The 26985-nt window shown below is 42.1% G+C and overlaps 2 protein-coding genes across 18 annotated transcripts in view; one reads left to right on the top strand and one right to left on the bottom strand.

Annotated features, from left to right (window-relative positions):
• The window catches only part of PRKCD (protein kinase C delta), a 75231-nt gene extending 59773 nt beyond the window's left edge, over positions 1–15458 (top strand). For 5 of the 6 annotated variants that reach the window (XM_072876109.1, XM_072876106.1, XM_072876105.1 and 2 more), the window contains 14 exons: positions 1301–1457; positions 2144–2175; positions 2838–2923; positions 3291–3420; positions 4065–4165; positions 5338–5434; positions 6905–7038; positions 7728–7901; positions 8477–8568; positions 9782–9844; positions 12069–12207; positions 13054–13242; positions 13493–13621; positions 14917–15458. In XM_072876109.1, the coding sequence (XP_072732210.1) occupies positions 1301–1457; positions 2144–2175; positions 2838–2923; positions 3291–3420; positions 4065–4165; positions 5338–5434; positions 6905–7038; positions 7728–7901; positions 8477–8568; positions 9782–9844; positions 12069–12207; positions 13054–13242; positions 13493–13621; positions 14917–15075 (1682 nt within the window). In that variant the 3' untranslated portion in view covers positions 15076–15458. The remainder of the gene's footprint in view (positions 1–1300; positions 1458–2143; positions 2176–2837; positions 2924–3290; positions 3421–4064; positions 4166–5337; positions 5435–6904; positions 7039–7727; positions 7902–8476; positions 8569–9781; positions 9845–12068; positions 12208–13053; positions 13243–13492; positions 13622–14916) is intronic. The other variant, XM_072876111.1, reaches the window with a different exon arrangement.
• Positions 15459–18010: 2552 nt separating this feature from the next.
• LOC140658070 (6-phosphofructo-2-kinase/fructose-2,6-bisphosphatase 4) overlaps positions 18011–26985 on the bottom strand; it is a 53473-nt gene continuing 44498 nt past the window's right edge. For 5 of the 12 annotated variants that reach the window (XR_012044589.1, XM_072876012.1, XM_072876013.1 and 2 more), the window contains one exon: positions 18011–20943. Coding sequence is in view for 5 of the 12 variants with exons in the window: in XM_072876012.1 (XP_072732113.1) it covers positions 20884–20943 (60 nt within the window). In the remaining 7 variants the exon portion in view is untranslated. Of the gene's footprint in view, positions 20944–25778; positions 26015–26985 lie in introns of those variants that run through there. The other 7 variants (XR_012044586.1, XR_012044587.1, XR_012044584.1 and 4 more) reach the window with 7 other exon arrangements.

Raw genomic sequence — 26985 nt, 5'->3', positions numbered from 1 at the left:
GAAAAACGCTCTTCTGGCTTCCTTACTCCGTTGTGGAAACTCCCACCCTGCAAACGGCAATCTCCTCTTACCCTAAACTTTGCAGCACTTTCAACCTGTGAACCCTGTCCACCTTTCTTCCAGATTGGAACCCACAAAGTGCTGGCCAGAGCTGATGAGGTTAGCAGCTGATCGGCTCCCTGTTGCTGATTCAAGCCTTTATCTTTTCCTGCTGGATGGGATTGTCCCTCCTCTCTATTGACAAGAAACGTGTCCTAGGGTTAAATAACCAATCTCTCTTGATACACCTTCATGGGGTTACCTCTGTTACAAACTCCTATTATTTTCAAAATGTATAAGTAAGACTATATAGTCTGAGTTGTGGCTGAAAGATTGAGACACAAAATGCTCATTTTTGTGAGAGAAACTCGGAAGCTTCCTTGGAAATGAGTGGAAATAACTATAACCTGTAATGAAGGACCTGTATGAGCCAGTTGGACTCAGAGCCTTAGAATTTTTTTGTTGTTTTATTTCTTGGCTAATACTATATGTAATTTCTATGTAATACAGTATTAGATGCTACACTATATATTATAGTATGTACTATTATTACTATAGTATTATATAGTACTATCTACTGTAACCCCATGGGGGCTAGGAGGGGAGAGGAATGAGACTGAGATGTGTTGACAGGTATAGCATCAATGTTATGAGATAGCATAATGGAAATGTCTAATTGAAAATCTCATTTGTCCTCACTGCTTAATGATCCTGGAGGCTGGAAGAAACCCATCTGACAGTACTATGGTCCCGTGGTGACTCAGGAGGTCCTGCAGCACTGCACCTGCATTTCTGCTGTCGTGCTGGTTCAGGAGGGCATGCGGAGCAGCAGCATGAAAAGGCTTCTGCTGAAGGAGAAGACCCTCGTGCTTCCAATAAAACGTTTATTTCTCTTGCACATAAATCACATAACATATAGGAGCTTACATTTTTTCAAGAAACAACTGTGGTTGTCACTTCTCTAGCAAGACTGTACTCCATTCCTGCTTCTTCCTCTCAGCTCATTTGCTGAAGGCTTCTTCTGAATGAGCAGGAGAGGGAAGTGCTTGCAAACAAGGATACTGAGACACCTTAGGAAGCAGCGGGTGCATGTGTTCCACCCTTGTTGGACTGAAAGTCTGCAGAATGCAGGTGTAAAATAAATAGAAACACCAGTCTGAAACAGAAAAACAAACTGAACTTTTTGGAGAAGCAAATATTAATCTTTTTAATACCTTAAATACTTTAGTATTAAAAGTGTGTCATCTTGTTTCTCTCTTAGACTGCAAACAGTCAATGAGGGAAGAGGAGGGGACAGTAACTATGAACAGGAGAGGAGCTATCAAGCAAGCCAAAATCCACTACATCAAAAATCATGAATTTATTGCTACCTTCTTTGGACAACCTACGTTTTGCTCTGTCTGCAAAGACTTTGTATGGTAAGAAGGAAACACTAAGCTTCCCCCACCCCGAAGGGCCAAATAACTGCAAAATTCACTTCAGGTATTTGCTTCAGCCAAAACATGGCATGTAAATTCATATGTGTTGGGAAATGGAAATTATATATTTACTAAGAGCATTGTTATACCTAAGAACTATAGTTCTCTCTCTCACATTAAAAAATAGAACTTGAACATTTTTGCCACTGAAATAATTGGCAAACATTCCATCAGCATCAAGTGAGATCTGGCCCGTGAGTAACAGGAGCTCTTTCACAAGAGGCTGAGATGGGTGGATCTGCGAAAATAATGCTCAGACTTTGAGATGTGAAGTGGCTGATAGCAGAGTAAAGACCCATAGAGAGCAAGAAGCTGGATCCATTTCATAGTAAGGCTGTTTTTGTAGTAAGTCAGATCAGGACTTCCCATGTGATTGAAACCTTGTCTTTTCTGGGTTTCCCTCCTAATTTGCTCGTCTATCAAAACACACCACCTTATCTTCTAAACCTTGCTTTCCTACGACAGAGGATTCTGAATAGCAGAATTTAGACCAGTTTATTAATTGGAACAAATATTCCCATAGACAAAGGATTGATTGGTTGGCATGGTAAAAATAAAAAACCCCCACCTTTTATTCCAGCAAACGTATGTTTTTTTATTTCCTTCTTTACCATTTCTTTTTTCAGGGGACTCAACAAGCAGGGATACAAATGTAGGCGTAAGTTGGTTTTACCTTTTTCTTGTACTGCTTTCCACATGAATCTGTAGATCTAATAGTTACTGTTGAAAAATCTTCTGTAAATATGCATGGCACAGTGCATCATTACCATAGGTAGTAGCAGATGTTAAACATCAGTTTTGCACAATAACCTAAGGCTGTCTAATTATGATTCCTACCTGAGTTTTTAGTATCAACATTTAGACTTGGCTATTCTTCTCATAATTGTGTAATGCTGTTGAAAAGTTGCACTCATTTATGACAGCAGGTTTTGTGAAACCTTTTCTAAAATGAATTACAACTATTGAGGGGTTCTGCCGCTGAACTGAAAAGCACTTTTGACTTAGCATAGATCTCTGTGCATTACTCCGAACAGCAGGGGAGATATCAAAACTCAAAAGCATAATATAGTCCTTCTGTTATCAAATGCTGTAGCATTGCCTATGGAGGCAGATTTAGTTTAGAAATAGAGGTTATGATAAAAGAAAATGGGGGGAATCAGCTTAAAAAAGATCATCATCTTGATAGAAAAGAAAGGTTTTGGTGTATATAGTATGCTGGAAAGGAGTGCAGTTTTCACATTATGCTATGAAATGCGAACACCTCATCCCATGTATTTATTATCTGAAGGAATCCTTTTTTTTCTTGTGCATGTCTTGAAGAATGCAATGCTGCTATTCATAAGAAATGTATTGATAAAATCATTGGGAGGTGTACTGGTACTGCAGCCAACAGCAGGGACACAATGGTAAGAGCTGGAACAATATAGTTAGAGTGTAATTATGTAATTAAACACTCCTGAATTAACAAAACCTTGTATAGAAATAGCCAAGTCCATTTGGGAGGTGCTTAGCTGTGCACCCCAAGGTACTGTCTTCTCTTGAAGATTGTATGTAACATGTCGGGGATGAAACTTTAAAGCAAGAAAAGTAGTTAAAAGCTCTGCAGGGGGGTGGGTAGTATTTGATGGGCAGATTCTTCCCCTGCTAGATGACGGATGTTAAGACTGGGGTATTCAAGATAAAATTGTTGTAGCTTTGTAATATCCAAGCCATTTTCTCTAAGAAGCCGGTCCTGTTTTGGGTCAAGTGCCTCACCCCTCTCCCTGTCCTCAGTTTCAAAAGGAACGTTTCAACATCGACATGCCTCATCGCTTCAAAGTTTACAACTACATGAGCCCTACCTTCTGTGACCACTGCGGCAGCCTGCTCTGGGGGCTGGTCAAACAAGGACTCAAATGCGAAGGTAGGGAGGAGGCGGGAGGGCAGCTGGGACCTCTCCGTGGTTTTCCAGTGTAGTCTCTCCCCTTCCGCCCCCCACTAGAGATTAGCTATTGCTACACACTGTGCATTTGTATGTGTGTGTTATATAGAACGGGATTCATCTCATCCATGTGTGGATGAAAAAGTTGTTCTACTAGAGAGACACAAATAGGCACTTGGCTCATGTGACAGCTCAGCCAAGGTGAGCTTCTAATGCAGTCAGAAAACATGCTGCGGAGGTGTGATCTTGAGCATGATCAAAATTACTACTTTGGGAATAGCTGAAATTTGGTGCATCTGACTCAAGGTAGTGCCTAAAAGTGTATTGAAAGTGTTTACTGTAAATACCATTTTTATAATTATCCCACAAAAAGGCAAGATGATCTTTATTGTAACAGATTTTGAGAATAAAGTAATGATGATTGGAGTTGTTTTTCCTTTTGAACAATTTTTGTAGCCTTCATTGAGTTAAAGATTAAAACTGCAATTTTATTAATAATGATAGATCCATGTCCAATCTGGTCTTATAACAAGGTTTCTGAACTGCACAGAGAAACAGCACTTTTTGTTGTAATGTTGGACAGTATTTTCCTGATGCTTGTGTAACTGTCCTTACATTTCTTTCAGAATGTGGGATGAATGTGCATCATAAATGCCAGAAGAAGGTGGCAAACTTATGTGGAATAAACCAGAAGTTGCTAGCTGAAGCTTTGAATCAAGTTAGCCAGGTAGGCTTTGTTGCCATTTGTCAGGTAATTAGTTGTTTTCAGAGCATTTTTGGCTTTTTTTTTTTTCCATATCACTTCTATGGGGAACTGAGTTTGGAACAGACGAAATGCAAACAGCTTTTTCTTTTTAATTTGACCTGTAAAGAGAGTAACAAAGATGTCAATAGCCTGAAGTTGAAATTGGGGGGGGGAATCCCACCTAACAAAGAATTTTTTAGAAGGTGTGTAGTTTCCTGAAACCCAGTTTTGTTCTTCTGTGGTGCCAAGGTTATTCTCTCCCTTTCTGTTTAATTGTTTAAACAGTGGTATCATAACTCTGAAGTCTGTTTTTCCATGCTCCAACTTTAGAATTCCACTTGAATGCTAAAATTAAATAAATAAGGAGAAATATACCAGATATTCTCAATTGTTATTAATCTGATATATACACATAGAAAACTCCTCTGGAATTAACACTGGCCCCATAGTTAACATTGTTCATCTCCTGCTGCAGCATAGTTGTCTCTTGTGGTTGACTTCTCACTTGCAAATAAAGGTTCAGATACAAGCTCTGAAATAAAACGGGAAAATATATCACAAAAGCCAACAGTATTTCCTCTGAGCTGAGTGTTCCTAAGCTTTCACAGGATATTTACTTTGAAAACAGTGAGAGCTGTTGTGCCAGCTCTTTCACGACACAGAAAAGCTCGATCTTTTCATTACTAAAATTTGATCTTGGGGATCTTCCATACATAAAATTTGTTTCCCTGTGCTAAAGACAGATGTCACACACAGGTACGACTGCAGTATGTCCAGTATGACAGTGATTCCCATCTCCTGTTTCAAAGGAACACATATCCAAGGGGACATTTTCCCACAGTTTAAATTCTTCCCACTGTGGATTCAAACCATTATACCTTTAATAATTTTGCAATGAACGATACAACGTAGGCTGTTCAGGAATTCCAATGACTTATTTTCTTGGGGTGAAGGAATTAAAGCAATTGGCTGATCTGAAGATGTAAAGAATGTGGCTAAATAGTCTATGAACCAGACTTCTTGAGAAAAGATGCGCACTAGGAGTTAATAATTAAAAAGAAAAGTTTATACTGCCATCATGTTACATTTAACAGCTATTGTTATGTCTAAAGTAATAGTGCAAATATAATTTCAAATATTACCCTCCTCCTCAGAAATCTACACGACGGTCTGATTCTGGATCTGTAGAAAGTGTTGGTATTTATCAAGATTTTGATAAGAAACCTAGAGCTCCAGGAGGAGATACAACAGGTGAGAAAAGCGTCAATGTTTTAATTTAGCCATTTACCTACCAGACTACACAAACTAACAAATTAAGGAGCTATTCATTCTTGCCTTATGTTAGACAATTTTTTTCATAAGCACTGTTAAAAAAAAATTATACGCATATATTTATTTTCACCTTCTCCTAGCCACACAAAATGCTTACATAACCTTTGACAAATACCTGTAGTTTTTAGTCCATGAGCATACCCACCTTTCTGCAAAATGCTTGCTTTACTCACTGCAGCACTGTTCCCCATGATGGAACTGGAGGATGCCTCGCTACCCAGACATAGGCGTACAACACGCTTCCCTCCGTCCTGTAACTGAAATGTCATGCACGTTGTTAATTATCTTGATTTGTTCTCAAACCATTAGAAACCAATGGCAAGTGCTATCTGTTTTAGGATGTAAGTAGCCAAAATACTACTTGAGATTGAATGGCTGAAATAGTTTAAGTAGTAGCTGGAGTCCTATCTCTACAGGTTCAGAGTAAGGTTTTGCATTGTTTTTTACTATTGCTAAAGCATTCTAGCATTGTATAAGCCTTATTTTCGTAACTGCTGACCTATGATAATTTATGCAAAAATAAATGCAACAGAAGTAGTAACTTTTTACCAGATGGAAATCACCAGGCTCAGTAAGAGGTAATGGGTAGTTTTGGAGTGGTACAGGATTTTATATACTTATCCATACATTGAGCTAATTCTGTTGAAATGCCCAGTGAGAAAATTATGTTGATATTACTTACCGTATTTGTTCTGGTTTGCCAGAACAGAGGAAAAAAAAAACCTCTTGCAACAGTGCTTTGGCTGAATACTAAGTCAGGGTGCAGCCACTGTGATTCCTCCCTGGGTTATCACAGATGCTGGGCAGCTTAGGGGGGCATACACGGTATCGTCTCATGATTATCATCAGTGTCTTGTTAGTGACCCAGCAGATCTATGCAGCAGAGGTCAAAAAAAGGTACAGTTATTAATTTTAGGATATAATCAGGATTAACCTGTATGATCATACTTCTTAGCCAGTATTGGGCATAAATCAGCTCTTTTTATGGCCCCTCTGCTTAGGCTGAGGGACTAGCCTGTTCTGTTAACAGAAGAAAAATATTTTGTTTACAAGCAGTCCTTGTAAAGTATGTTTTCCTCCACATTCTGCTCTATAACTTAGTCACAGGGAAAAGTTAGGGCCTTTGATTTTTATAATGCCTGTCGAAGTATTGCTTAAACCCAGCATTAGAAACAATTACAGATTCATTTCAAATCCAATGCTACCAAGTATGCTTCTGTAATTTAAACTCTGTTATAAACTACAGGAGTTGACTCTCATGTTTAGATTCGCCAGTATTCCAGCAGCAGATGCATTGAAATAGCACATCAGTACTTAATTCTTAGCGAGGGATCTGAGTCATGCAGTAGTTCTGCATATATTGAACTTTAAACTCCCTGTTTGAATTAGCAGATAACAGCGAGTACGATAAACTCTGGGAGGGAAGCACAGCCAAGACAGCGTCACGAATTGCAAGCAGGAGAAAATTCAACATAGACAGCTTTGTCTTCCATAAAGTACTAGGGAAAGGAAGTTTTGGAAAGGTACGTAACAAACTTACGGAGCTTAAGATGACTGCCTTGCTTGATCTCTGCAATGTGACGGGCTATTTCCATTAACCAGAAAGGTCTTACTGTTACAGCTGCTTGGGTAGGTAATCTTTTAACAGAATTGAATATAGCCATCTTCGACAAAGACACTAGAAATTCATCATCTGAATCTTGCCTAAACTCAAATGTGATTCATAATGCCCAACAGTTTGTCAGTTATTTAGTATCGAGGCAGAGGAATTGCCCTTTGTGCACCACAGTGCAAAAGGATGTTTTGTGTTCATACCCTCTGTATAGAAACAGCCTCATAATGCTCCAGTGCAATGGCAGGGGGAGGTGTGGGAGAGCAGCATGACCACCACAGATTCTGTCCGTTGTTGTCTGTGAAACTACAGCTCTAATGAAGGAACAGGCTTTACATGTCTTCTGTTTATACACTCACAAGACATTGACAGAAGAACTGCCCTGGAAGCTGCTGTGCCTGTGTTACGTGGTCCTTGAGGCCCATCTCCTCATCTCTATGCCCAGCAACTTCACCTTCCCAGATCTCACTCGTCTTCCCCATTTAAATGCTTTTTAATTGTCATTGCACCTGCTATAAACACCTTTGACTTTCCTGCACTGATACCATCAGCAACAGTCTTTCCTACATGTGCTGTAATCTCATCTTTTATTTTTTGTAGGTTCTGCTTGCTGAGCTGAAAGGGAAGAATGAATTCTTTGCTATCAAAGCTCTGAAAAAAGATGTGGTGCTAATTGATGATGATGTGGAATGTACCATGGTGGAAAAGCGGGTCCTCGCACTTGCATGGGAAAATCCATTTCTCACGCATCTTTACTGCACGTTTCAGACAAAGGTAAGAAAAAGCCCAATGGCAACAGCAACACAACAGCTTTAGCCTTTGACTGTTACCAGCCCTAAACTGTTACCAGCAGTCAAGTGAAAGTAACTTAGTGATGCAAGAATTAAATTTCCTTGTCTTGTGCTCTGTGCAATACTTCACAGGCCTTGTGGAAAGTAAATATGAGTATGACCCCTACATATGTTGATGAGAACACAATGAGATCAGAAAAACATCTACGCAATCTGGAATAAGAGAGAGTTTAATTTAAATCCTTGATCTTAGCTTTACCCTCAGTGAGGGGAAAAAAGATGACTGTCACAGGTAGAAGTCAGTAAGTCTATTTAAATGCATATTTTTATTAAGTCTAGAAATCCACAGAATACAAGATCAGCTATTTAGCTTTACAATACAAGACCAGGCTACTCAAATCTGTAGCAGCCTCATACATTCTTAGGGGTGCATGAAATAGATAAATACTTCAGGAGAGGAGGAAAGTGGCTGCTTGGTCCCCAGTAGCCACATCGCTACTTCATATGCGGTCACAATAGCATCAGTAATTTTTCCATTCTCTGGTTATTTGCAAACAGGATCATCTGTTCTTCGTTATGGAGTTCCTGAATGGGGGAGACTTGATGTTCCACATACAAGACAAGGGGCGTTTTGATCTCTACAGAGCAACGTAAGTCCACAACCCTTCAGTCCCTATCTCCATGAATGATTTTAGTCTCTCTGGTTTTACTGCTTCTAGTTCTGCACCACTTACCTGCAGTCTTTCACTCAAGTTTCAGTGGTAGATGATTGAAAATGTAGTTCTAGACACTGGTTTGATACAATGAAGCAGCTCACTTAATGATGTGTGGAGTTAGGTTTTCTTAAATTACGTAGCAGTGTGACATTTTACTTTAAGGGATGCTTGTACCTAGAAATGCTAGGTAAACCGCAGTATGAGCCAGCACTGAAAAGCAAAAGCTTCAGTGCTCTTTAGGACAGTATTTTGATGGAAAAATTGGAAAGCAGCATGGGGGAACAAAAACCAACTTACAGTATTTACTAGTATTGCTAAGTTGACGTGATAGTACCCTTATGGGTCAGGGCAAGCTCTGTTCCTATTTTTCCCAGCAAAAATCTGGACAAAGCCCCTCCCACTTACCTGTGTTTCAGCAAATGTCTGTGCATCTGGCAGCCTCTCCTGGCATCCTCTGTACCTGTTTCTGAAGTTTTTGGGTCAACGTTCATTCTGCTCTACAGAAGTGGAAATAGTTTTGTATTTGTTTAATTAAAAAAACAAAACAAAAAACACACACAAAAAAAACCCACCAAACCCACAACTTTTAATACATTTCCGGGGGGAGAGAAAAGCATTCTTTTAGCATTTTTCTTCATATCCTCTGGATTATCACCTCTTTTTTGAGGAGAATGGCCCTGAAGCAATGCTACTTTTCAGTGTCTGCTGCAACTGGGCAGTGCAGAAGGAGAGAGGTGAGGTCCCTTTCTAACTTAGCCATTAGTGCCCAGTCCCTCCTAAAGCAATCCTGAGTATTGAGCTCCCGGTAGCTGTCTTTCAAAAGGCATGTGCATATCTCTGTGTAAATACATACAAAGACTATTAAAGAGTAGAAAAGGGACAACGTTCCCTAATGGAAGTGGAATGAAGCATTAAGCAAGTTGCTGTCCCCTCTACTCTTTGGCATTAGATAACACAGATGTGTGGTGAAGGGATTAACTTGAAGATTACAGCATCCAGCTATATAAATGCAGGTGTATTAGTATTTAAAAGAGTGTACAATACTTCTCACTCCATGAAGAGACGCTTACAGCAGCTCTTTTGGCCAGCTGCATTGACTATGTTTTAACTGAGCAAGACAGATTAAAAGATGTTTTGGTCTTTTCAGGTTTTATGGAGCTGAAATTTTATGTGGGCTACAGTTTCTTCACAGCAAAGGCATTATTTATAGGTGAGTACCAACTAGCTCCAGTGTGGGACCTGTGAATTGTCTTAGCACTTCATGCATCTTTGAGTTACTGATTGATGTAAGCAGTAAAAGCTGTCAGAGATCTGATGTTATTCCAAGGACATTAACATGCCTGAGATGAATCTGTATCTGTGTGTCTTTTCCTTGGCAACGAGAATGATGGAATGTTATTTATGTTACACAAAAGCGGTTTTGTTTCAGTTCTTTTTAAACACTGCCTTCAAATCATGAGTCTACTTAGTTTGGAGGCAGGGAGAGGGTCCTTGAGGCTATCAATTCCTACCAGCCTTGTGAAGACCACTGAGGTGAAAGTTGTCTGCTTTTGCCTTCCGTTGAAACCGCAATATTGATGCTTCTGCCTCACCATCAGGGGCCAGATCCTGATCAACTGCTTCTTACTCTAAATAGCCACGCTACAAGAGATCAGAAGTTTATTTTAATGTAGTTTTTATCTCAATTTCCTTTCTCCAGCCTTTTCATCCCACCCCCAGTTTCAAAGCACCTTTGGTAACTACTTGCTCAGGTAGCTCTTACCTCTGTAACAAACAGTAACAAGGAATAACGGCTGCGTGCTTGAGAGCAAGTCATGCAAGGCCTTAGGTGAACGTGCACCAAACCATCTGGTATTGTCCATCTCCCTTTACAAAAACAGGAAGCCTCTGTTGGAGCATCCAACCTTTAAAGCAATTTTCTGAAGTTAGAGACTAGTAACTTTTAACTAGTTACTAGTTACTAGTAACTAGTAACTTTTCTGAAGTTAGAGACTAGTAAAAAAGTGTTTGTAAAGAGGATGAACGTTATAGGAATCCTCCTTGGTGGAGAAAGATGATTCTTACAAGTCTGTCTGCCTCCGAGAAGACAGCCATAACCCAGGAAGGTCCTTAATGTACGCAGCTGTATTCCCACTGCCTCCTGCAGGTTTTTATACGGGAAAGGATCAGCCTCCAGCATACGTTGTCATCAGCATGAAATGCTTCCATCCCAGATTTTCTAGAGCATTTTTAGGCTTGCTGTTAAATTTCCCTATGTTAAATTAGAATGTTGCTGGAGGGAGATTTCATAGTATGAAATATTTTCAGAGAAACGGTACCATTTTCCAACAAGACACCAGCAAAACCAAAGGCACTTTTTTTTCCCCCATCTCACACAGGATGTTTAACCAGTATAATCACAGAACCTGACTGACTGGAGCAGTTTTAGGTAGGCGTTGCATGTAAGCGTACATCCACACAAAAAGATTTTAGAACTTCTTGTAGCTAGGGAAGTGCAGTGCCCTAAGTTACAATGAGTTTTCCCCATCTCAAATAAATATATTCAATTTACTCAGGTGAACGGCAGCTGATGCCCAAACAGGGAAGGATTTATGGTGTGTTGCATGAGATCAGGGACTCTTGGTTAGAGCTGCAGCTCACCGCCTGAGTAGTGCAAGTAGCTGATACTGGGAACTTAAGTTACCAAGCAGAAAAGACTGCCCTGTTCTCATGTAAAATTATCTGCTCTATTCAAGTCTTTCTTGGTAAGCAGAAGGGCTGTTCAGTTTCTCTTCAGCCTGCCCTCCTTGGTATGTGCTTTTGCAGCCAGATGGACAAAAAATGCATCACAGTCCAAGGGAGGGAATGTAGCTTTTGGAAACTGCTGTTAGAAAGCTCTTACTTGATTGAATATTGTTATTCTGAAAAAAAGACATGAATAGGACGCTTCACAGACTGTGGCCACAACACATGAACCCCCTCGTGCTGTAACTAGGTAGTCACAGGTAGTATTAAAAATTGGGCAGGCTTCAACCATTCGTACTCCTGCCAAATGCTGTAAGAATCCAACAATCCTTCTTTTGAGCTACGGAGTTGGTGTAGCACTACGTCAGCTGGTGGGGCATTAACTCACGCCTCCTTCCAGAAGCAACAGGAGCACTGGGTGTGCTTTTGGATCTGAAAGCAAGTGTTGAGGATTATAAGGTCACACACTATATATACACCTCAGCTTCTTTCTTACTCTGACAAGAGAGACTTCTTCCCTTCTCCCTCCTGCCTTCAAAGTACAAAAGTACTACTTTGTATGTATTGTGTTGATGGATGATTATTTTCTTGAAAAGCCTCTTTGTGTGATGTAGGGTAGGTGTTTATCACTGAAGAAACTGCATGCATCTGAATACAAAAATGGACTCACTTGTCCTTAAAACATAATTTTTTTAAACATTTTTTTGCAGAGACCTAAAACTGGACAATGTGATGCTTGATAAAGAAGGCCACATCAAAATAGCCGATTTTGGAATGTGCAAAGAAAATGTTGTTGGCGAGAACAAGGCAAGCACTTTCTGCGGGACCCCAGACTACATTGCTCCTGAGGTCAGTATGCCACTGCCACGTACTGCTGGGATGGATTTAATACACCGCTGTTAGAATGGCCGTTGTGATTAATCATCCCTTTGTAGACTAATAGTTCAGAAATGTAAAAGTCTAACTAGCACAGAAAAAACATTAAATCTGAGTTCTTTGTAGAAGGTACTTGGGATTTGTAAATATTCTATGGCTGCAAGTTTAAAAAACCATGTTTTTGAAATGTTAAAACGTTCAGGTTTTGAACAGCTAGCTCTCCCTTATGCCTTTACAGCTAGCATACACACGGGGCTCCCGCAAAATGAACCTATGATGTGCACTGCAGATGGTGAAGAGACTTGTGCCCATGCAAACAACCAAAATTCAAAGCAAAAGCAGCTTCTAAAGGGAATCTCACTAAGTTAAATTCCCTGTGTTCGTAGTTGGTTTTTTTAATCCAATTTGCAAAGTAGTCCAAATAAATAAGGTAGTTAGCTGCTAAAGCTATAAATGATGTCAAAGGCTGTTTGGTAGTAATCTACTTTTCACTGCTACTTGCTTCTCCCTTTGTCTTGTAAAAAAAAAACTAGAGATGTTTTCCAAGTATATGGTCGTTTAATGGAGGAAATTTCTGAATTGAGGGCAAAGACTTGTCCACTGAGCTGTCCACGTTTCCACAAGCAGCAGCCAAGGATAAAACTACAGATGTCCATCAGTGTCAACAATTTGTCAAATAGCTGGATTTTTTTTTTTCCCCCTAAGTATCCTAGTTATTAAAGATTCTCTCTTAAAATCCCTCGTCGGGTTTTTGGTATGTATTGCTGCCCTTTACTAATTACTTGTATTTCTTCCTCTGTGCTGCTTCTGTGGAACAAGATCCTGCAAGGTTTGCGGTACACGTTCTCTGTGGACTGGTGGTCGTTTGGGGTCCTGCTGTACGAGATGCTTATTGGACAATCCCCATTCCATGGGGATGACGAAGATGAATTGTTTGAGTCCATCCGAGTGGACACCCCTCACTACCCACGCTGGATTACCAAGGAATCAAAAGATATATTAGAAAAGGTGGGACTGCTGATCAACGAGTGGGTCACGGTACTGTATTTGTCAAGGGAGGGACAAATCAAGGCTTTTAAAAGGAGCTGTTCATCAGCAAGCAAATTACTTTTACAACTGGAAAGCCAGGTCAGATTAATTACTAATGGTCTGTTTACTGTAAGCAACTTTTGTTCTTTTAGCAGTATACCCATTATTCTTCCAGTGCCACCTACCTTTTGAGCAGACATAAGGCTTACTAGGTTATCTTCTCTTGCAGCTATTTGAAAGGGATCCAACAAGACGACTTGGGGTCACTGGGAGTATCAGAGACCATCCTTTCTTCAAAACCATCAACTGGACGGCGCTAGAGAAGAGGGAGGTAGACCCCCCTTTCAGGCCAAAAGTGGTACGTGGGTTATTCTTCGATCTGTAGCAGTATTGCAAATGTCAGCCTAGCAGTAAGGGGTGATTTCTCTAACTTGCTCAAACTATCCTACTGCAAGTTTCTCCTCACAGTTTATAAATGAGATAGCTATGTATCTCAAACCCCATTGTTCTGGGATGGTTCCGTTATAAAAAGTTATTATATTCCTCTCACTGCCCTGAAATCTTCCTGTTAAGACTGTCTTCCTATGCTCTCTCAAGGAGCTTCTTTACTAATACATTCTTAAGGGAAATCGACTGATAGTTCTGAGATCCGTTCTCCTCAACGTTAGAAACGTTGATAGATTCTTGCGTTTTTCTCTTCTGTAATGCCACATGGGAGAAGGACCAATACCTTGTGGCTACTCAGCTGGTAACTGCCTGCAGGTGTTCTGTACACACATTAAATACGTGCTGTTTCAAACTCAGCCCAGAGTCTCCAAGTGGGCAAAAAGATGCATTCTCTATACTGCTGAACTATTTGTAACGTACATGCCTAATGTTACCTGAAAAAACATCTGCAGAACAGACCATGCGTTACTCATTGTCTGTATCACCGTGGGCTGCTGCTGCTTCATCTCACTTGGTTGAAAATCCAAACCGGTTTTCCTCCACCCTGTACTGGTACAGGTAAAATGATCTGGAGGCAACGCAGTCTCTTTAAAATGTACTTACGTACTCGGAGGAGAGCTGTCCTGTTCAAGAACAGAAGGCCAGAAAGGCTCCATGTTGCATGTTCTCATAGAAATGGGAACTCTGGAAACTAAGGATCCTACAAACAGCAACCTTTGGAGGTGCAGAGCGTAAAACACGCTCTGTAGTAACGTGAATTTTTATGAAACGTGCACAAGTATTTTATCCAGACACAAAGCAGCTGCAACAGGGCATCGCTTTTTGTCTGAACAAGTACAGACCATAAAATGCTTTCAGGAATTTAAAAGTTCTGGTTAATGGCAAGAAACTGTTGGGCTTGAACGTAAGTGCTGGATTGCTTTTGTCAATAGAGAATCTTTGGGTAGTTCTATGAAACATTATCACAAATCCAGGTGGTTCTTCTCTGCAGCGACCTGGTGCTACTTGTTTTCAATTAACAATAAGCAGTTGCCCAGTTCCAATCTTATAGTGCTGTTAAAATAGGCAAAAAGGAGATTTTTCTCTAGGGGGGGAGGAAGGAGGGAGCTCAAGAAACAACTTCCTAACCTGTCATATTTAAGCAATTTGTTCTGGAAGGAATTACAAAGTTTGTCTCAAACTATCTTCCCTCTCTCTTTACCACAGAAGTCAGCAAGCGACTACAACAACTTTGACAGAGAATTCCTGAGTGAGAAGCCAAAATTGTCTTACAGTGACAAAAACCTGATCGAGTCCATGGATCAATCTGCATTTGATGGATTTTCTTTTATTAACCCTAAATTTGAACAGATCTTAGACAAATAAGTCTCTGTTCAGAGTCGGACTTTAAAGCAGGGTTAAACGTTATAAACCTAAAACTCCCCAGTGCTAAGTGTTACGCGCTCCAACGATGTTGTCGATACTTCAGAATAATACACAGTAGTGTGATTAATTATGTCCAACTGCTGATTTATTGGCAGTGTTTTTATGCATGGTTGGGTCTAAGGTATGTGAATCATGTGCATTATTTTCTCTATTGGGGAAAATGTAAATTCTGTTTGGTACTTGAATGTAGTTATGTTATATATATGCTGTATATTTTGCTCGAGAGAAGACATTAGGAAACAGAAGATGTCTTTTTAAAACGTGTTTGAGCCCTTGGTTCTTTTATTTGTCTTCAATTAAAAGAAAGTTACATTAAACTTTCATTCATGGCTTTATGATTTTTTTCTAGAGTATACAGTTAAACTCCAGTTGTCTGTCTTTAAACTACAGTAAAAAGTAACAATTGGTAAGCCCTGATCACTTACAAAAATATACTAATATTTTAGGAGAATTCACCAAAATGCAGCATTAGACAAAAGCAGAGATTCGCAGGGTAACGCTAGCTGTTGTGGGAAGCAGCTCGGTGCCGCTCCAACTGCGCTTTTCTAAAGCCTGGCTCTCACTCAGAGCAGTCGGTGCCAAGCAGGCGCAGGCTTCAGCAACCATCCTAGGTATTTACTCTGAGGCAGTACAAGTGTCACACAGCGAGGCCTAAGCGTCCCGCAGCAGCCACAGCACACCCCATATTCACAGCCACTGCCTGGGAATACGAGTTCCTCTGTTAAACGCCACACTTCCTATTAACAGCAGCTTACCGGGAGAGAAGCACCAGGTAACGCCCGTGTGGAGCGTTCGTAGCCCTTGCCTGCTCTGCTGGAGGGGAAGCATCTTGCTTAACTGCAAGCACAAAATCTTTCTTCCACTTTTGCTTGTTTTTAATACAGCAGCTGTGGCTCCTTCTACTTGCTGTAAAAAGGGCACAAAACTAGATCCTGCTTTGCTGCAATACCTACTTCTGAATTTTTATTTTTAACCACTAACAAGAGAGAAAAACTAATTACTGCAAAGTTCTTTCCAAAACTCTTCTCCTTGCCGTCAGCTCGTAAAATACAGAATGAAGCAAGGTCCCTTGCTTCTCAAAAGCTTTCTGTATTTTGTAACACTATCGCAAGTGATTTAATTTTCTCGACCACTGAGCAGGCGGAAAGAAAATGCACTGGTGAGTATCAGTTTGTCCAACAGTTACACAATGCTACAGGGCTCTGAGGGGTGCCCTGTAGCTTCTGGGTAGTTTCAGACTGTTAATCCTGCTGAAAGAGGAGGAGAAAGCTCTCACACGCAAGCACGCACACACACACACACGCACCACCCCACCCCACCCCCCCCCCATAGGGACTCAAAACAACACAGTGCCACCTTTGTTTTTCTTCTGAAGAACAGCTCTAGCTTATTGTTTTAATTCCAGTAATGCCAGTACGAGTTGGATGTCATCTAAGCGTACAGCAGATTGAGGCTGGAGCAGTCAGCGCACAGTTGGCATTTCCAAACACCAGCTTTGCCTAGTTACCACCACACGCACTTACACCAACCCCTGTCAGAGGGGGAGCACACAGTACGCTGCGAGTTGCTGCCAGGGAGAGCAGCACACTTGGGTTTTTCCCCTTCGAGTAACATACCAAGTCATTTCTGGTTTGCCACTTTTCAGCAGAAAGTTACTCTGCTTTCAAAGGCGAGTGCTGGATGCTTGTGCCCAAGCAGAAATGCTTTTCTACATGAGAAGTTACAAACGCGGTTGCCTGCAGCACTGGGTATTTGGATGGCAAGAAGCTGTAATGAATTATAAGAAGTAATTGTGGATTGTGGGAACGTTTGCTCACTGCGCTTACCTGCTTCGCTCTGGAGTAACGGGCACCAAACCTGCTCAGGAGGGACCTTGGTCTTCACGCAGCCACTCTGTCAGCTGGTATCTGTCCGACCCACCTGGAGCATCCCCTGCCGCCACAAGCGCGCCTTCTAACAGCGCGCCTGCCCAGCACAGACGCCTTTCCTCCGCGGAGACGTTACGACGTTCCTCAGCGGCAGCACCGCACTGCTTAGCCAAGGGCGTTGCGTGAACCGCGCCACCTGAAACGAAGCCTCCACAGGTCACAGCCTCGGGGACCTCCTCCGCTGGACCGCTGTCCCCGAGGGCCACCTGGCGGACAGCACATGGGACAGGAGGCATTTATTAAAGAGTTCTGTCCAGAAAGCAGCCTAAAAGCGCCAAAAGAAACAAACAAAATTACCTCCCACACAAACATAAGCACACAGTAGAGTTAAAACCGAAGAAAACATTCCTTCCACCTAGCAGAGAAGATACAAACGGTTACCACCCAAGAGCATATTATACAGTGATCAACAAGGCAGGGACATTTGAGTACGTAATGCTAAACCACAAAGTAGTAATTAATTTTGTCCTTATCCTTCAGAATGACACGTACCCCTGCAAATTTAATGCCATCTGCCTAACCTATACGTGCGAGTCTGTACCAGGAGGCAGCATCTTGCTGTTGGTTCTCCAGCCTTCTCAAAACAGCAGCAGCATTTGGAAGACAATACAAGAACAGTGTAGATCAGATCTTAAAATACCAATGACCAGGTAAAATTAATAAAGTCTTACCTTTCTCCTCCGCTGCGTGCAAATCTTGACTTGTATTTATTCAACAGATTCTTCCAACATCTTCCTCAGTTACTGAGTTTACTTTAATTACATTTGTCAGAGTAAAGCAACCGATGGAGTAAGCTAACTTAATTCTTATGCCTACGTATAAGCTCTCTTAACCCAAGCTATGCTTCCGAAAGCTGTGGAAACCTGCTGACCTGCAGGAACGCTCACCTGGCACTACAGCTACTGTAAATGGGCACGGAAAGAAACACACATCAGCACATGTTGTAGCATTTGATCTTTATTACTTGGATCAAAGGTCAAATGATTACATTTGTCTGAAAGACTACGACGAAGGCCAACGATGTAAGAAAAGACAGTTTAATCCCATCTGAGAGACTGCATCTGAGCTAGCAAGTGCATTAACAGTCAGAAGGCAGTAAAATAAACATGGGTACAAATACACAAGGTCAGGACGAGGGTTTTCAGCTCCCCTGTCAGTGACGGTTCTGTCGGGGGGGGGGGGGACGACACCACACACGTATGCAGCTTTTAGACAGTGACAATAACCTGCAATTCTGAACAGTGCCTTTCCAGAAAGGTGGTTACGCCCCGGGGAGAACCGATCACTCGCTTCAAATCTACATTCGTTGTCTACACTTGCTCTTGCCAGGTAGAAAGGGTCGGATGCAGTCAGTGATTTAGTACCTTCCTAAAGTAAAACAAACAACTTCATTTTTTTTTTTCTCTTCAAGTATCAGCATAACAGTTTATTTACACTTGTATACAATTCTTTTTACTGAACACCCACTTAGTAAAACACTCATCACAGTATATTCAAAAGCAGGCTATAAAAATACCTACTATACATAAAACATTTAGCCTCAAGGAATTTTACAGCACCTCTGAAAGTTGAGAGAGGTAAAACAAAGAAAGGGAGAGAGGGGAGACACCTCAAGCCATGCTTGCCAGTGAAGAGAAGCGGCCCTTGGGCTCAGCTCTCACTAGGAGAAATCTTTCCTTCCACCACATTTCTGCAACCAGGTCTGAGCTCAAGTAGTACCGCAGTCTGCCAGTAAAACCCCGCTTTTCTAATACAGTCTCCTGGGATTTGCCCTCTGCAACTACGGATCAACTTTGACTTTCTCAATTTAACAACTGTTTAACAACTCCTGGTCACGGCTGGACGGCGGAGGCCTGGAGAAGCGAGGGCTGCCTGGAGCACAGCCTGGCTCTCCCACGCTTAACACATGTCAAATTGGGAGGGGAAATTACATCTACATTTTGGCCACAAAGGTGGCCTTGTTAACTACGCATCAATAAATTAACTTCTCTGAGCAGCGCTGTGTGGTCTCTCTCCTCACACAATAGCTACGGACACAGCTGAATTAATAAAGATCTGAAATGGGCACCACTGAACGCGTGGATCGCACACACAAAGCTTTAGACAGCAGCGCTTGAAGCAAGTGTTTCTGGTCGTTCCGTACCCTACGCATTCCTCTTCTGAAACAGAACCCAGCGATACGGTATGGCTTACTTCCAGAGCTGAATATATTGCTGAAATTAGCTTATTAAAACAAATAATAACAGCAGCACATTATTTTATAAACCCTGCACAAACAAAAGACAATTTAGCCCTTGCCTGCAAAACTACATTATGAGGGCCCGGTATTCCACACAGGAATTGAGAAAAAGAAGAGGAGGGGAAAAAAAAAAAAAAAACAACCCACAAACAACAAAACAAAAACCCCCAACAATATACATGGTAAAGCTCAGCTAGTTGAACAGAAGTCCTTAGAAAAAACACAGTCCAAGTACCAAAGAATAGTTCTCCTCAATTCAGAACTAAAAGCCAGCAGCAGTGCTGGCAGCTCACTTCAGCTGTCTGCTAACACACATACAAAATACGCATTGATTTAGTACAGTTAAAAGGTTGCGGCCTCAACAGACATAGAAAATTCCATTTTTAGCACTGGAGTTTCACAAGGTATAAAAGAGCGGTGAAGAACTGGGATGGTGGAAGGTGCTAAAAAACAACACAAAAAAAACCCAAGGCAGGGGTGCCACGTTAAAAATATTTTCAGAATTTACCTGGTGTTTTTCTTGCATGAGCTGTTAGAAGGGTTAAACTCCACCTAACCTTTCTGTACTGTTTCCTGATGTACATATTAAATGTGGCTATAAAAGAGAAACATATACTTTTATGTTGAAATTCATTCCAAAAATTGCCCCCTCCCCAAAAAAAAAAAAAAATAATCACAGCACTACTAAGACAGGCAGCTTCTCCAGCCCTTGACAGCCTGACTCCTTTTCCCTTCCCTTCCAGTCTCAGAAAAGCTGCTCAGCCCCTCCTGCAACTGCAGCAGAAAGGACGTCTGTCTCTCTCTCGATTCATTACCCAGGCTGCTAGCTATACTCACACGTCCACCACTTAACATTGTGTCTTCCACTGCCCTCCAAAATACAGCTGGCCCCTGGAAAACGTTAGAATTTTCTAAAACACTAGAATCTTTCAGGTAGCAAATCTAGCTTTAATGCTTTTATTCTACAAGGGGAAAGTCTCCCCATTTCAGAAGAATTTAAGTTGTGGTTGGCAAACCAAAGCTCAATTTAAAACACAGAAGCTAACAGAGCTGATAGGCTTGCCCATTTAAAGTAGTTTTGCACCACGAAGCCTCCAATGCTCAAAATGTAGAATTTCACCTATGTTAAATACACCATCAAAAAAATATCCGTGTAATCCTAGGCAATTATTCACAGTAAAAATAAGAGGAACTCTTAGAAAAACACTTAAAAAAGAAAGTAAAATCTAGTTAAAATCTGACAGTAAAATTGACACGGGCAATTAACCATCTTGCAGTATCCACAGATGAACAATAAGACCCACTGAAACTGCACAAATTTACATAAGAAAAATCTAAATCCAACTCTATTCTGCTTCCCATAAATCTTTTTACGGATACCTTTCAGCACTGGGAGTTATCCAGAACTACGGGTTTTCTCCAAAGAAGGTGAATCACATTCGAAATGTCTTAAAGTGAAGGGGAGGCGCGTTCGATCCAACTCGCTTGGCGCTCAGCAACACCTCCTCCGTTCCCCGGGACCTGAGCTGCTACTTAATGCTCTTGCGATGGAGGAAGGGCTGCCGCCCCCGGGAACGGGAGCTATAGGTGGTTAGGTACTGTCCTCAAAGCTTCTTCTCTTGACCGATCCACACCTACATTCTGCAAATGGAAAGGTAAAAAAGATTTTAAAGCAAGGGTCTCATGGTCAGCTGTAGTTTTGCTTAACAGCAAACTTAACAGTTTGCTTAACATGGCTATTACACAAGGCAAAAGATGAGCAAGTTTTAATGCTTATTTCCTCAAAATGTTTTGTAAAACACAAGGAAAGGTCCCAGCCCGTCAGCGGAAGTCAGAAGCCAGGCTTAGACCTCGTTGCAGCCGCTACGCGCTTCACAGAGCCCAACTCCCTCAGATACCTAAACGCAGGCTCTCTGCTGCCAGTGAAAAAGCACCTCTAAGACACGTATTACACCGGGTCTGGTAGGACAATCAGTCTCCGCACACCATACGCAGGTCACAATGTTATCAGTTTTTAAGACTTTTTCCTTTAACCACCGTTTTTAACCACGTTTTTCTAATCCACTATCTCTTCTAGTCTTTATGCATATAGTGTAAGAAAAAACAGAACCGCACAGCAAAGGTCATAAACCACACAAGAATTGGTAAAATCTGGAGGGAGGGAGGCCCACTCTCCTTGTTTCGAGCGTACTCCAGGAAATGACTCCTTAACACCAACAGCTATAAAGCTAATTCTGATCCTGGTTGTAAGCGTCACTGAAAGGACTCTGAATAACTCCCTAAAGAGCTGGTAACGTAAAGTTTGCCCTAAAGAGCTGGTAACATGAAGTTTAAATGCACTTCAGGATACATAGGCATGTTGGCGGATGTCATACTGACATCGGATCATCTTTCAGTGGTTTTATAACCACATTTATTAGAGTTTACTTTGAAAACAAGTCTCTTCAGTCCCACTCAAGGAAAAGCAGAGCCCCACTAGCACACAGCGAGGGGGGCTCCCAGCACACGCTCTCAGGCAGCATACACACAACTCCAGTCAAAATGCACCAACTTAAAAAGCAAGTCATTCCCCTCCCCAACCCCAGTTTCTAGGATTTTCAGCCATTTCTTCTGAAAATGGGAGATAAACAAGCAGCACCAGATTTGATTCTGGGGTTGAAGTGTGCCAACATCACTTCTGTCCTTACCAATTCTCCTACATTAGCATCAGCCCTTTCCTTTCTCATCAGCCTTCAAGCCCTCGGGTAACTCACCCTGTTTTGCACCATAAACACACCACACCGAGGAGGTTTCTGAGAACGCACACACAAATGCTGCTGGGCACAGTCGTTCAAGTCCTGGAAATCTCTGCACCCACCAGCACACTGCCTGACCCACTCTCTGACTTCTCTCTTTGAAGGGAAGAAAAGCAACCACCTGATTTCAGAAAGAAGCTTCTACAGGCAGCATCTCTTCTGCAGCAAAGGACACACAGAAAGTGCCAGCATCTGCTTAAGACCATGAGGAGTTGGCAAAACAAGTCACACTCTGCATGACTACAAGGAAAACAAAACAAACCAAAACATGCTGGCATTTGTTGTGTTTGTTTGTATTTTTCTTAGCAATTGATGCAACATACCCAGAAATTCCTTAGGAGTGCAGAGATGTCTCCACAGGCACTCCAAGAATATTGGCTGAAATCTTTTAAGCTGAGCATCTGACGTTGACTCAAAGAAAATTAAATGGAGCACGAAATAGAGCATCAAAATGCAGGAATCCAGAGGTACTAGAAATTAGCCCACAAGCAGCAAGAACTAGACAGCTGTAACATGAAGCTAAAAGGAAACAAGGTAGTCAAGACAAGGCAGAAGATACAGCTTATTTAAGTCAATGAGAGGTATCAGATGAAAGCCGCATCTTAACAACAGAGACAGACCCAAGGGGGAATGTCGATATGCAGTCAAGGAAGTTGAAAGCAAAAAGTGCTTCAGTTTGAGTAAATGTGAAGGAGAACAGGCTGCAGAAGCGAAGCACACTGAACTGTCACACTGAAGAAAGAAAACTCTGTCTGGGATAAACCCTAATAAACACACCCTAGGGCTTAGACAAACAGAATATCTAACTGCAAGACCCGATGAACTGAGGCTTAGAAAGGGACTAATAGCCTCATTAATGGTAAATGGATTCCTAGTCAGAGGGATCACATTAGATCAGATGATGGCAGCTGGGACTGTACCTGCTTCCAGAATAGCCGTGGGCATCGAGAGAGAAAAGCTGCGCAACAAGAACAGTGCTGCTGCTTAGAAAGACGACTGAGGTTTTAGCCTTACTTCTGGGACCAAAAGGTGTCCCTGCAACTCTTCAGCACTGCCTTACCAAAGCACACCTGGGCAAAACTGCCGTCCTGGGAACAGCACTACCACTGCCACGCACCAGCGGATACATGGTCTGGAGAGCCTGGGAAGCACAGGAGTGGGAATAAAAACAACACACACCTTTTTAAAATACTATTTCTACCATGGCATACGGGCTCTCCCTCGGTCAGTCCGGGCACGGGCTCGCTGCTTCCAGAGCCCACTCACCGGGGCTGGAGCGGTCTCACTCTGCCTTGCACAAGGGTCCCTCTCACCCAGTCCTCTCTGGAAAGGCTCAACACACACATATTAACTCAAATACGCTCTTACGCCACTGTTCTTCCTCTCCTTGTTATACTCCTCCCTGCTTTGTACATTTTTTTTTTCCCCTACAGAACAGAGCCTCCCCCAGGAACAAAGCGCTAGGGGTTTCCAAACAGGACAGAGCCTGCCATTTCAGTTTTATTTTGATTAGCTACATGCGATCTGCACAGCAAAACAGGAAGATTCTGCAGGAAGGCTCCTCTAGGGAAAAGGAGGAACCTCTAGGGAAAAGAACCAGCACAGGCATAAACAGAGAAATAAACGGCACAATATAAACAATCCAGTACTCATCAGCCAGCTTTCCCTCAGCGCGCTGTGCCACAAACTGTCACTGCCGCTTCCCGCCCAGCATCAGGCCTTTCTTTTACTAAGAAAATAAGCCAGAGAGGACTATTAAGCAATCCTGCTGTAATAGGAGACCCCTTAGAGTGAGCACAAGACTGCTTTTAAACATCCGCTTCACTCCGTGGCACGCATCAGCACATTACGCTCAGCAAAGAGAACAACACGCAGCCGCAGCCCCAGGAAATTGGGCTGGCAGCAGCTGGCAGGGATGGAGGGTCCTGGGCGCTTCTGCCACTTCCCCTCCCTCTGCAACCTCCACCGGCCGCAGAGCGGGCAAGCCCAGCTTTCCTCTCCAGCCAAGTTCCTGCCCCTTCCATCTTCCCCCTCTGCTTCCTCCAACAGCCCAAGCTGTCCTTTTTCAAGCAGCAAAATTCAGTTTTTCCACAGCAGATGCCTGCGCAGATTTTGGCTCCGTCAAAAACGTTGTGCCTTTAGCTTAAATTTGCATGGTACTTCCTTAGTCATGGGCCACAGAGGTGACAGCACTCCAAGACGTCTCAGTGCGGCTTCTCAGTACCCGACTACGGCCGGCATCCCTGAGAGGTCACAAGGATGTCACCTCAACTGTCAGGTAAAAGCAGCCGGACTCACGAATTAACATCTGCAAGTGGGTATGGCAGGCTCAGGTCTCCTCCTCTGTGGCATTTTTCACAGCAAAGCACACACCAAGAGGCTGGGGCAATTAAACACAGAAAAGTGACAAAACACTCCCACATCACAGTCACAACAGAGAGAGGAAAATAATCCGGGTTTCCCCCAGTCCCAGCCCATCCTGGGACACCGGTTTAACTACCTGCATACCAAGGTACAGTGGGAGGCTCTCTGGCCAGGAGGTTATTTGGTTATATCAGACATTCCCGATTGCTATAAGCCTCTGAAAACTTCCATGTCATTTCAGAAGTGCAGATATGTAACACTTTTTTTCCAAAATCCCAGTTTTGGAAAAACATACCACCTGAGAAACGTAACAGATAAAAGCTTTCCACAACATGCCACGCTTGCTTACTTTCAAGACTAAAAGACCCCCCCTCAGAAGACAGTTCCAGGACTTGGTGATTTTCTGTCTTTCCCAGACTCGATGCTACCTAAACAAAGCTGCTTCAATGGCACAGATGCTTCCCACTGCCTCGTCTTGCCCACCGTAACACCGCAGAGAAAGGAGGCAAGGCATGGCACCACATCTCAAACAAGCTGCAGTCTTCTCCAGCCTGTGAAAGATTTTTGCTGTAATTCAGTTTAGGATGCACACCCTGCTGGTTTGAGATCCTGCGCCTACTGGAGTCACAACCCAGCTGCAAAATCATCAGGCTAACTCTGCTTCCACGCTCTGAAATAGTCAACACTGCTTATTGTAGCCTAGATAAAATCTGGGTACAAAACATATGGAGCAGAGCTGTAAACGCTCATCGATCACCCACATCTGTACAAGAAGCAGGAAAAGAGGAAGTTTAAAATCACTTCTGCCGGCAGACAAACCCTAAAGTCTAGTTAATGTAGAACAGCTGATAAGAAAAGTCATATATTAAAAACATTTATACACATTCCTGTACCTTGAATAATTGTTCTGGAGCTAAGTGAAAACTTGCTACCCTCTTCAAACAGCACATCATTAATTAGCACATCTAGAGCACTAGTGCTATGGATCAGCAGGATTAAGGTTTTACAGTAACTATGGATTGTTATTTTATGCTACATAGCAGTCCAATCACTCCCAAGGGCACTGAAATAGATAATACTGGTGCCTAGGAAACAAACTTAAACTTTTTCTTATCTCACACAGCATGTTGTGTTTTATGGCTTTCATAAACACACTGCAACTAACATTAAATGATTGCTGGCTGTTACAATCAAACTTAATGCTGCAGGATCTTTAAATTATAGCAACTTACAAAAACAGCATTCCAGTGACAGCCGATCAATGTTTGATAACTCATTCACAATCAATTAACCAGTGCAATACAGTTTTATTGTGATTTGGTAATTTTTTCAAGTCATGCGCTGTACAAACGTTTGGTTTGGGTTTTGAGTTGTTGGGTTTGGGTGGGGCTTTTTTATTTCAAAGTGATTGGAATGGTTAGTTTTTCAATTTATTTTGAAGTAGTAGGATGAAAACAGCACCCCAAGTTCGATAGTTGGTCAGCACACAGGATTCACTGATGAGCAGGGACTGTTACAAGAGCGTCCTCGGGAGGTCTGGAAATGTCTACATTCTGTATAATAATAAAAATACAGAGGAGAATATTTATCATGCAGCAGTAAGAGCAACAAAAAACACCAATCAGATTCCTTCACAAGTACACAGCTGCATTTATTTAAAAGCAGAGATTTTTTTTAACCCCCCACACCCCGAGAATGCAGCAAACTGACAGCTGGTTGGTGTCCCAGAACTAGACAGCAGGAAAACGTATTTACAGTAATCGCTGATCCCATGCTGATAATATTACCAAAAGCTCAAGTCATTAATGTTTAGGAGGAAGTCTTTTACAGGCCCAAGCAGGAATCCACTTAAAGCTGTGCTTCGGCACATGCACGTCTACCCATTAAGCAACTTTCAATGCTTTGCTGAACTGCGCCATATACTTCTTTCCCAAGGGAAGACTTTAACATTTGCTTGTGTTACAGGCAATGTACTACACCTGACAAAATAGAAAAATCTCTTCCCAGACACCTTAACCATTCAAGACTGATCACACCGACTAGATCTCACCTCATTTTGCAGAGGCTGTAGGTAAAAAAAAAAAAAAAAAAAAGACATTCAATGCAGCAAATTATTCAAACCCAAACAAAACCAAAACACCAGGGCAGCCACACACTCGTGCCAGGAAGCACAACTTTGAGTGCAGCCGTGCGGAGCCAGGCTCAGGAATCACGCCGGCCATGGTACCACTTCATGCAAGTCCCAAAGACCGTGCACCTAGTATTCTCCCTTCTACCAAAAAAGCAGACTATGATAAACTGTTCCAAAGTTCCTTCTAAGATCTCAATCTAAGATTTGGCCCGTTTTAGGCCAAGTCATTGCCAATTCTCCAAACTTCGTGCTGACGGGCTTCATGAGTCTTACTTGTTTTACACTGTGATAAGCAAACTCGGCTTTCCGTAACATCTCCCTCTCGCCTTCCACCCACAAAATCAAAAAGGACATCTCTGTTTCTTGCTACGAGCAATCTCCCCATCTGTCATT

Source organism: Ciconia boyciana, chromosome 11, assembly GCF_034638445.1.
Source record: "Ciconia boyciana chromosome 11, ASM3463844v1, whole genome shotgun sequence".
NCBI classification, from domain to species: Eukaryota; Metazoa; Chordata; class Aves; order Ciconiiformes; family Ciconiidae; genus Ciconia; species Ciconia boyciana.
This window is presented reverse-complemented; position numbering and strand designations above follow the sequence as displayed.